This window comes from Neofelis nebulosa, chromosome 3 (genome assembly GCF_028018385.1).
Source record: "Neofelis nebulosa isolate mNeoNeb1 chromosome 3, mNeoNeb1.pri, whole genome shotgun sequence".
In the NCBI taxonomy this organism is placed as follows: Eukaryota; Metazoa; Chordata; class Mammalia; order Carnivora; family Felidae; genus Neofelis; species Neofelis nebulosa.
In genome coordinates, this window is record NC_080784.1 from 115796056 (window position 1) to 115807947 (window position 11892).

At 36.9% G+C, this 11892-nt stretch overlaps 1 protein-coding gene across 1 annotated transcript in view; it reads left to right on the plus strand.

The window, feature by feature from the left end:
• Window positions 1–9147, plus strand: part of COL25A1 (collagen type XXV alpha 1 chain) — a 477363-nt gene extending 468216 nt beyond the window's left edge. Inside the window, exon 37 of the mRNA XM_058721691.1 lies at window positions 4018–9147. Within this exon, the coding sequence (XP_058577674.1) occupies window positions 4018–4020 (3 nt within the window). The 3' untranslated portion in view covers window positions 4021–9147. The remainder of the gene's footprint in view (window positions 1–4017) is intronic.
• Window positions 9148–11892: the final 2745 nt, after the last annotated feature.

Below are 11892 nucleotides of genomic sequence, written 5' to 3' on the forward strand. Positions count from 1 at the left end.
GTAACTCACTCTCCCGCTTAGCTGCTTCCCGCCCCCCAGGCTGGGGAAAGAAACTTTCTCTCGGGAGCGTCATTTATTTAGCAGCTCTCCATACTCACTTTCAGCCAGTCAGATAATTAGCTCCATCACAGCTGAGGTCAAGGGCTTCTCAGGAAGATGGGCCTATCATCATATTCTTCTTCACCTGAGAAAAGTATCCCTCATCATGAGAACCCCTGTTCTCAGAATTTTTAATACCATCCTGAGCTGGAATTACCATTTACTCTTTAACCGTTGACCTGTCATCTAATACTGTAATGATTTTTTAATACAGTAATAGGCACACTTTACATAGAGTGAAATGTTGAAAGGCTTACTTTATCCAGCCTCTGACACCACTCAGAACTTGCGTTTACGTATTTTATTGGCCACTTGTAAATCACCTCCATTTTGTGAATGCGTGGTAATAATGGCACAGAGCAAAGGGCTCATCATTTTTTGGTCCATGAAATGGCCAAACCTAGTAGTAATATGAGTAGCATCGGAAAATCAGAAATTTCCCCGTTAAGGACTCTTTTTTCACAGAATAGGCGCTATATTCCACATAGGATTTAGGACTTGTTAAATCTAGCGTCTTCTTATATAAGGAACTCAGTAAGAAAACTTCAGTACTGTTTACCTCACTTCCCAACACACACAAATGTAAATCACTGTGATCAAACTTGTTCAGTATCTCCTCACTCCAAAAAAGAAGGAAGAAGGAGGAGGAGAAGGAGGAGGAGGAGATTGAGAAGAAGAGGAAGAAGGAAAGAAACAATTAGAAAAATAAAGTTCTAAAATCTCTTATGTGATCCCAAATTTGATTTAGTCAAATCATATTTTTAAGTGATATTTTTTTAAAGAAGTCTAGTAGATTCGTTTTAGTCCTGTTTTATGTGGACCACCCTTTTAAACACTGTTATGTTTATTAGCCTCTAAAGCACGGTGGTAAATGTTTGAAAAGTCATAGCGTGGGAGCAGGTGTAAAGTATTGTGATTAATGAGCAAGTCTCCTTGGTCATGCTACTCCCAATACTAAGTTCTCATGCAAAACTATTTGATCTTTGTTTCAATTACTTTTCTTTCTAGATATTGTTCCGTTTTCTAAATTTTAAAGAATAATAATATACCAGTTCACAGTGTAATTCATACAGTGAATAAATGGCAGAATTTATGGGTTTTTTTTTCAATATATGAAGTTTATTGTCAAATTGGTTTCCATACAACACCCAGTGCTCATCCCAAAAGGTGCCCTCCTCAATACCCATCACCCACCCTCCCCTCCCTTCCACCCCCATCAACCCTCAGTTTGTTCTCAGTTTTTAACAGTCTCTTATGCTTTGGCTCTCTCCCACTCTAACCTCTTTTTTTTTTTTTTTTCCTTCCCCTCCCCCATGGGTTTCTGTTAAGTTTCTCAGGATCCACATAAGAGTGAAACCATATGGTATCTGTCTTTCTCTGTATGGCTTATTTCACTTAGCATCAAACTCTCCAGTTCCATCCACGTTGCTACAAAAGGCCATATTTCATTCTTTCTCATTGCCACGTAGTATTCCATTGTGTATATAAACCACAATTTCTTTATCCATTCATCAGTTGATGGACATTTAGGCTCTTTCCATAATTTGGCTATTGTTGAGAGCGCTGCTATAAACATTGGGGTACAAGTGCCCCTATGCATCAGTACTCCTGTATCCCTTGGATAAATTCCTAGCAGTGCTATTGCTGGGTCATAGGGTAGGTCTATTTTTAATTTTCTGAGGAACCTCCACACTGCTTTCCAGAGCGGCTGCACCAGTTTGCATTCCCACCAACAGTGCAAGAGGGTTCCTGTTTCTCCACATCCTCTCCAGCATCTATAGTCTCCTGATTTCTTCATTTTGGCCACTCTGACTGGCGTGAGGTGATGATATCTGAGTGTGGTTTTGATTTGTATTTCCCTGATAAGGAGCGACGTTGAACATCTTTTCATGTGCCTGTTGGCCATCTGGATGTCTTCTTTAGAGAAGTGTCTATTCATGTTTTCTGCCCATTTCTTCACTGGGTTATTTGTTTTTCAGGTGTGGAGTTTGGTGAGCTCTTTATAGATTTTGGATACTAGCCCTTTGTCCGATATGTCATTTGCAAATATCTTTTCCCATTCTGTTGGCTGCCTTTTAGTTTTGTTGGTTGTTTCCTTTGCTGTGCAGAAGCTTTTTATCTTCATAAGGTCCCAGTAATTCATTTTTACTTTTAATTCCCTTGCCTTTGGGGATGTGTCAAGTAAGAAATTGCTACGGCTGAGGTCAGAGAGGTCATTTCCTGCTTTCTCCTCTAGTGTTTTGATGGTGAATTTATGGTTTAGAAAGTACTTTCAGGCTATTAAAGTTATCCATTCTCATTCAGAGATTAAAAATTATGTATTAGGAAAAATACATACAGGCTTCATATTTTTTAATGTTTCACTAAATGGGTTTAGTTTTCACTTAAACAGGCAGACAGGTTTTCAGCAAAACCATCCTAAAGCAAGGTGACACAATTTTTTCAGCTAAGTCTTAAAATTGGCGGGGGGGGGGGGGGGGGGAGAATCTTTAAAATTCCGTAGATTTTTTACAAAACATCGGTAGTCAAAAAATCCATCTATTTGAATTTTGAGCTAAGTGAGAGTTTGGGGAAAGGAGTACTTCCACAGGCACATTCTCTAGCATTGACATGACATGCAGAAACATTGAGCGAACGCCATCTCTGGAGGTCATAAACTACCCGGCCTCTTAAGCACAACTACTATAGCATCTGTTTTTCTTGGAGAGAGAAAAACAAATGTTTGTAATTAATGAACTGGGCGTTCTACTTTTCTCATTATTTTTTTCCTTTGTTTTTTGACTAAAAGTCAAGTTCCCCAAGATCTGCTCTATAAATGTATACCTCAAAGACCATTGTCCCTCTGTTCCCTCAGATTTGACTTTAGCTCCAGGAAAACCTTAATAATTATGGCTGTTCAAAATGAGCAGCCAGAGATTTTTGGTACCTTAGTTCACAGTGGAACCTCCAATACAGCTTTTTTTTTTTTTTTAAGTTTATTTATTATAGAGAGAGGGAGAGCGAGTGTGAGTGGGGGAGGGGCAGAGAGCGAAGGAGACAGTGAATCCCAAGCAGGCTCCACACTGTCGGCACAGAGCCCAACGCGGGGCTTGAACCCATGAGCCGTGAGATCATGACCTGAGCTGAAACCAAGAGCCGGAGGCTTAATAAACTGAGCCACCCAGGAACCCCTCCACTACAGCTTCATGACCTAATAGCAGGCAGGTTTTACCTTGTGCACCATCCACAGCAGGGCAGGGCTAGCAAAGAAAAGGGAAACAATGGGGCGCCTGGGTGGCGCAGTCGGTTAAGCGTCCGACTTCAGCCAGGTCACGATCTCGCGGTCCGTGAGTTCGAGCCCTGCGTCAGGCTCTGGGCTGATGGCTCGGAGCCTGGAGCCTGTTTCCGACTCTGTGTCTCCCTCTCTCTCTGCCCCTCCCCCATTCATGCTCTGTCTCTCTCTCTGTCCCAAAAAAAAAAAAAAAAAAAAAAAAAGAAAAGGGAAACAAGAACCGTAAGGTATTATAGTCAGGTGTGGGTGAAGTAAACAGTGTCCCTGAAGGCAGAATCCTCAGCCTCATTCACAGTGGGTTCTAATACATGGAGAAGATTATATAAGCATAGAACATGTATTTTAATTACGGCACATATGTGATAACATACTAAATTTCTGCTTTCCCAGAATTGTTACGGAGACAAACCACAAACTTCTTAGTGGCAAAAGAAAAATGTGTATTGAACCTAGGATGGAAATTTTAATGACACCCTAGGGTTTTAGAAAAGTAATGTTTGGGACACACATCATTTGGCTCATTGATTTAAAAACAAAAAACTATATTCAGGGTTCTACCAATTTTCTTAAAATAAATGTTAATTTGGAATTGTTATTCTAGACCACTAATTCTATGTATGTCTCTTCTGTTGTTTGTTTTTCTGCAGTGATGAATCTAACCTTCCGAGCATGAAGTTGTATATATAATGGTCCACTTTTTATATTTATAGTTGAAAATCGAATTGCAGATTTTACAAGTCTGAGATATGTTTACATATAGCTGCTTCTTCCTGTTTGCAATAGTACACATGTCCATCTTTTCTCCACTTCCATCTGAAATTGGGCAATATGTGAAACCAGTGAGAAGCCTGCAAAAAATATAGATCAGTATCTCTTTACCTTATGTGAAGATATGTATTTAAATGGACACATCAGTGATACAGAATGATTGTTCTTGCTATTTTCTTACTTTGGGCTTGTTAATTGCATGGACAAAAAGTGCCATGAAATAGTTTACATGAAATCGTGACCAAATACGGACTCGAAACTACAAATAGGTACTATACTAACTGATTTTAGAGTTTATCGTCACATCCCTACTCACCTCACTGTTAGCATTGATTGGTGCCCACACCACCCATTGAAACTGACTAAAGAAAGCATGAGTGTGCCAAACCTGCTTGACGTTCAGATGCTAGCATGCCGCTTAATGAGTCTTTTGACCACATCTGAGCCTTTATTTCTTTTGTCATCTCAAGGGGGTTACACCATGGCTTATTGCCAAAAAGAGATAAGGTGGCGGAGAGCACACACACAAATGGTCTTGTATTTTGAGGGAGCTGCAGTCCCAACTGCAGATCTACCTACAGCTTCCAGTATTGTGGGCTCACGTGGCCACCTTGGTTGAAACATCAAGGGATTGAGCTGGTTGCCTCCACTTATTTTTCCTTGGGCTGACCTTGGCAGTGAAGACAAGGGAAGAGGACCGCTTCAGCATCCTGCGCTGTCTCTCCTGTGACCAAGTAGGAAAGAGGTTTACAAATGCAGACACCCGGAACAACAGACTTTTAAAAAAATAAACTGAATTCCAACAAGTGTTAATATGGGTGCTTTTGGAAACTGACAGAGGCATATGGCACTTCTTTAGGGTAGGAGGTTCTTGGAATGGCAGCCCCCGTTCCTGCGGACAAAGGATGTGTACATCCCACCACAGGGAAGGGTACCACTCCCGAGAACGGCTTGGCTGAAATAACCTCTTCTGAAATTGTAGGGAGCTCACCCTACAAGCTCTACTGAAGCTGATGCTGTCCTTCCTAATGATATCCAACTTATTTCAAACATTTTCTACAAAGTTCTAGAAACAGATATTTTTCATTCTTTTTTATACTTTTCCTTTCTAGTTCCAGCAATATTAAGAAAAGATTTCTTTCCATTTTTGTCACATTTGTTTTGAACAATTTTTTAAAACAAAGTCTTCTAAACCTAAAATAACTTGGTAGCAATAGTCAAGATGACTTTTTACTAACTTCTCTCTTGTTTTGAATAACTGAAGAGAATATAAAAGAAGCTCCACTTTCAGTTCATTGTAAAGCATTAAAGTTAAGCAGGGTTTTTTAGTACTTTTTGACTTTTTTTTCATATGATGACTCTAACTTACATGGTGATCATCAGTTAAGTCAAGATTTGGTCACATTTGATAGTATTAACTCATTTCTATTTCTTGTAATTCTATTTAGATCTAAGTTTTGTCCATATTTAGATTTCTTTATCTTTTTTTTTTACATTTTTGTCTTATGCACAGACCAAATCTGTATGTCAGAAAGCTGTGAAATATAGTTGCCATAGAGTGTTTTTTTCAATTACTTCCTCAAAACGATTAATTGTATTAGACTGAGCATTTCTTTGCACAGTAAAGAGTTGGTAACATGTTTTGAAATGGCTTATTCTGAGTGGAAGGGTTACATTAGGAGAAACATCATCAATGAGGAGTAGTCCATAGGACAATATACTCTCTCTCCTGACTTAATGCCATTTTGTGGGAAAATTTCTAGTTCCATTCATAAGTGTTCACCACCAGAGGGGAAATGAACTCATCATCGGGTTTATGGTGACAACAGTTGAGACATGACTATAAATAAGACAAAGATCCTAAGATGCTTGTGATCTCTTTAATATTATATAGCCAAATGTTCAGTTATACAAAATGCCTCCTTTTTATTTCTAATAAGTTTTCAAGATTGGAAAGATGTTCAAACTCTTAGATCAACCTAATTGGTAACATTTCTAGTAACATTCCACACTTGAAGCCAATTTGGCATTTTTAAAACAATAGAGTACATTTATTTCCTAACCATCTGTTTGACATGGTTAGGAAAAAGTATTGTTCAGTGTCTGCAACAATTTGTCTTAAATGGTTTGGAAATATGAACTAAAGCAGGTAGGACTACTGTCTCTTCAGGAAAACAAATAATAGTGTCTTGAGAAAAATCTGGTGGCTATATTTCTTTCTCTCTTTCTTTCTACTCCTATAGTAGAAAGAGGTATTGAGATGAATCACTATTGAAAACTTGCACAGCTTCAAAACAAAATACCTCAATATCAAAGAGAAACATTTTATATAAATTTTTTTTTCAAATGTAGCCCTTTTAGAATACTGTTCTGTCTTATGTGTATATTGGGGGGTTTGCTCTACAACTGATTTGACAATATTGATTTTTATTCTATGAGTAAAGGAAGTCGTAAACTTCCGTTGCATTTATTTCCTTGGGAAAAACAAAGAGATGATAGTACTCCTCTTTGTTCGGTGAAATTGTTAGGTGTTAACCACCATGGATAGATAATCTTCAACTTTTGGTTACAAAAATATTTTCAGCCATCCATTTTGTCATCAGTACAGAGAATCCTCAAATAATTGCTGAATGAACTAATAAATTATGCCGCTGGTGTATGTGTTGGCAGATATATTTTTTTCTTCAAGATTTCCAACCTTTAGTGTGTATTATTGGATAGAGGATTGAGAAAAAATGCATGAAAGACATTGGCAATAAGTCAAAATCTATTTCTATTTCTGATAAGCATCTTTTAAGAATGCCAAATTGGTATGTGTTTTAACTTCAAAATTGTTTTCCATCCCTGTTGGTGCTAATATATTTTCTTTTCTTTATGGACAATGCAACCCTACTATGGATAATTGTGTTTCTCTGTTTGATAGCATTCCTAAACTGTTAGTGTGTGATTTTATTTTTGAAGTTCATGAATTTGCTGTAATACGGTTCAATGACCAGTCTTTCTTAATGTAAAACAAAACAAAACAGTGTACCTATAGATGATGTGTGCCTACTCGGATCATGGATCTTATTTCATGTTCATTTCATATACCATGTGCCTTTATCAACTTTCATCCTCGTCTTTTAGCTTATTTAATTTGAGTAAGTCTGACAAAACCAATGTTAGATAAGTCTAACACATTCATAGAGTACCTGACACACAGATATGCCTGAATTTTCTTCTAGCTTTCATTTCCATTATGAGAAGCTGTCTTGGAGGATTTTTCTTTCTTATTTGATTTTATAGAAAACATAAGAATATCTTGGATTTCTACCAAAAAAGAAAAAAGTCTGTTCTTGAATTTACTTTCTGTGCATGATGTTCTGATGGGACGGTAAGCACTTATGCATCCGGCAGTTCCTTCTACATGTCCTCTGCCTACAATACATACATATATCTGCTAGTTTGGAAAATAGTCAAATCAGCATGTCAAGATCTATGGGAAAATTTTCTGGTCTCTTACGTTTTTATCACTTAAAAAACGTGCTTAATTTTCCAAAGTTTTTTAATTTTACTCTTGTACCATAAAAAGTTAATATTGCCTTTCATCCCTTTTTTTTTTTTTTTTTTTTTTGCCAATATATATTCTCTTACCCAGAAATAAGTTATGCTTGAATGGTGGGTGGTGTTTTGATATTGTAGTAAGCGATCATAGGAACATGCAAATACTGATATTTGAAACCTTGTTTTTCTCTATGTCTTGATAACCAAGTTATATTAATAATTAACATTACCAAAAATGAACTTTTATAATTTCTACCAAAACAAACAAAAAAACCTCTGCTATCTCTAAAAAGTCAAGTCCATAGCAACCTCACTTTATGTCCTCAAAAATAATTAAGAACAATCACATGTGATTCTGGTGATTAAAATCATTCATTTCTAGTGGAATTAATATACTTGACCGATCATGATTCCATTGTATTATTTTAAAATGTAACAACCTTACATCCCTTTTTTTCCCATTTTATTGACATATCTTCATATTGGCTAGATTTACTATATGCCATAGCAGAGATAAACTTCCAACTTAAATTTTTGGTAGATTTTGTTTTTGCTAATCCAATACTAAAATATTTTAATGGCATTTCTGATTTTTTTAATGTATTTAATGCATAAGATTCCCTATGCTGCTTTATTGACAGAACTGTCTTTTTGGGAATAGGAAGACTTTTCAACCTGACCTGTTACATTTGATTTATAGGTAAAGTAACAACATTTCTCAAAATGCAGTAGATATTCTCACATATCTCAGAAATATTAATAAATTGGATTCACAAAAGAATGTCTTAACCTATTGTTGACATTTATGTGAATATTCTTTATACTGTTGTAAATGTTTCATCCAACTTAATAACGTTTTAAAAGATGTATGTATCTGATTTTCCTTTAGAAAATATTATATTTTTATTTGTATTTTTTACATTTGAAAGTTCATCTCTATGTGCAGCTATTTTTATATTGCCAAAAAATCACATAAATACAAAATAAGAGGAAAATGCAAAAAAAAATATTTTGGCAAGCATTACACTGCATATTTTTCTTAATGTTTTGTGGGCCAGTCTCATGTAATTGATTATTCTAAGAATGTGTGGTGTCTTATCACTGTAAATATGGCACAAACCTGTTTTTCTCAGTAGTGTAAATAATTGAAAGATTGAATTCTTCCTGTTTGGTTTCTTATTTCAATTTCATTATAATTTCTCCAGCTGACATTGCTGAATCAAAAGACGTATGATTTTTGATTTGCAGTTTGGAGATAATTGCATTGTTTCAGTTTCTAATTTGTTTTTATTTGCTTTTTTAACTTGTTTTCAGGGTTCCTAGTTTGTGAGAAGTTGATCTTCAGAATTATTTTTACACTATTTATGACTTATTTTCATAATGTAAAAAGTGTGTAATTATTCCAATATTAATCCAAACAATGGTAATGAATTGTATTGTTATAAAGCTTTATTGATGTTCATGAACACGTTGGCTTGTTTTCTCTGATTTAAACACAATGCATAAAGAACTGTGTCCTGTTCTACAATATTACAATGTCACCATTCAACTTAGTGCCCATAACTAACTATGGTGATTTGCTATTTAAAAAAACACACAAAAAAAACCTAGCGTTTTCTTTTTATTAGGTTATGCCTCCAGATTGAGCTTCCGTTCTAAACTCACTTTTCTTCCAGGATTCTTCATTTTAGTGAATTAAGCTTCCTGATAGCCAAATGACCCTTAGCTCGACCACATCAAGTAAATCACTATTGTGTGATTAAAATGTAGTGCACAGTAATCACTTAAATGTATTGAATAACGAATCACTGAACACCTCCACCAAGGTCACCAGTGGTTTGCCAGTCCCAACTAAAAGAGCACACTTTTCAGTCCTCATCTTTCTTGCCCCCACCAGCACCATTGGATGCAGTTGACCATGGGGACCCTCTTAAACACCCTTTGCTTTAGTCCCCATGTCCCTCTACTCATCATTTGCTTCTGTTTTTCTTTCTCATTTTCCTTTGCCAGCTTTTTCTCCTCTCCCTGATTGTAAATGATGACCCTCATAACTCTGACCTGCGTGCTTCTTTTGCACTTCTCTGACACACTCTCCAGGAAAGCTTGTTCGCTCTCATGAAAACCAAGTTTTTGTCTCCATCGCAGATTTCCGTCCATGTTCCAGACCAATTTTTATGGGCACGTACCCCTGGATGTCTCACAGGTAGCTCATCGCCTTCACCTACGTATCTGGTTCTCTTCCAGCCTTCCATATTATAGTGAACAAGCCACCACCACCTGCCATCTAAGAAACATGATAGAAACTTGAGAATCATTCTGGACATTTCCTACCTGTCATCACCCACCCCTTCCTTCATACATACAGCATCTAATGCATTACCAATCCCTTCAATTCTACCTCCTAGATGTCTCTCAGATCCAATTCCCCCTTTTTTTTTCATCCCCGTTACCATTGCCTTGGTTCAGGTGCCCCCCCTTCCTTGCTTAAACTTTTAGAAAAGCCTTCTAACTGGCCTCCTTGCCTCTAATTACCACCTCCTCTCCACCAGATATTCTATATCACCCTAAGGGTGATGATTCAAGGAAAGCAAATAAGGCCATGTGTTTTTTACTTGTGAGTTCATCCTCCCATTTCATTTCACATAGAATTTGAGGCAAGTGAAAAGAATGCTTATAAAGAAAGTAAAATATATAAGTTTAAAAATAACCAAGAAAACCATGTCTAAACCAAGTTCAAGATCACAAAGAAAGTTGCGATAAAGAGATATAAGGTTTAAAATTGTATGGCTCTGAGCTTCTCAGCGTCCACCAAAAAAAGAGAAATAAGTCAGTAACATGTTTACATCATCCATAAAGTGAAAACATACCACAGTACTTTCTCGAGAGAATCGAAGTTGATTGGTAAGAAATTGCTTATGTGAAATTTCTTACACAGGACACTGTCTTTTAGGGCACCCCTACGATGAACACAACAGATTTTTACAATGTTCTTCAATGTGAGCCAAGTGCATGTGCCAAAAACCAACTTCACTGAAAACAGCTCTTCAGGGGAATTAATCATGCCATTCCCTTGCTTTAAATCCTCCAGTAGTCCCCCATTATCATGCAGATACTTTGGTATAAATCACAGAGCCTTTTGGGATCCCTTCCCATCCCCACTATCTATCTAAAGATCTGTTGCTCTTCCAACACTCAGTACATGTGTCAACTTACCAAAAAAAACCCTTTCCTGCCAAGTTTAGATGCTCCATCTTCTCTGCTCCAATGATTTTACTTGTCACTGCTAAACCACATACCTAATTGTTAATAATTGTATGTTTATCTGTTTCCTCCGCTAGATGGTGAGCCAAACCGGAACCCGACTCATAGGAGGTTCCCAATAAATATTTTTAAATGAACGACAAAAGTTGCGACAACCACAAAATTCATTTGGACTTAACCAATTTTATCGATATACATATTGAGTGAAGCCGTCCACACTAGTTCCTGGCATTCCAAGTATTCTTAAACTAAAGATGCGTTATAATTTTTTTCAAGTCTAAATTAAAAATATGTTTTGTATGAAGTAAGTGCAGTGTCATCTAATAAATGGCTAGAGAGGATTAAAAGCTTAAAGAAAATGGAGAGGATTTTAATTACCTCTACAGAGAACAGGAGTAAATGGCAGGAAAGTCATCATGATTATTGGGGGCTACAGAGCAGGCAGTGAAGCTGGGAACCATGGTTTTGTTATATGGAGCTTTCTGTGTCTTTGTGCAGTATGCATGGTGTTGTAACCCATTGAAACATCAAATGTTTATCTTCTAAATCTTTCTCTCAGTTTCGCGTCTTTTCCTTACCCCTGTATATTAGGAAGCTAGATCTAGTCCAGGAATTCTCAAACTTCAGCATTCATCATACTCCCCTGGAGAGTTTCTGAAAACACACATTGCTGTCCCCAACCCCTGAGTTTCTGAATCAGTAAGTCTGGGATAGGATTCCAGAATTTCTATTTCTAATAATGTCCTTGGTAGTGGTAATGCATTTGGTCCAGAGTCCACTCTTTGAGGACTGTTAGTCTTGTCTATCTTAATGGAATGTTGGTAGCATTAATATAAGTGAGGGTCACAACCTTATTTTATTGTGAATCTCTTGGAAATTTTCTCTCATCATCAATGTTAAATAAAACTCTGAGCTTGTTCTCTGGCAATTCTCTCAGGTGGAAGCTGCTG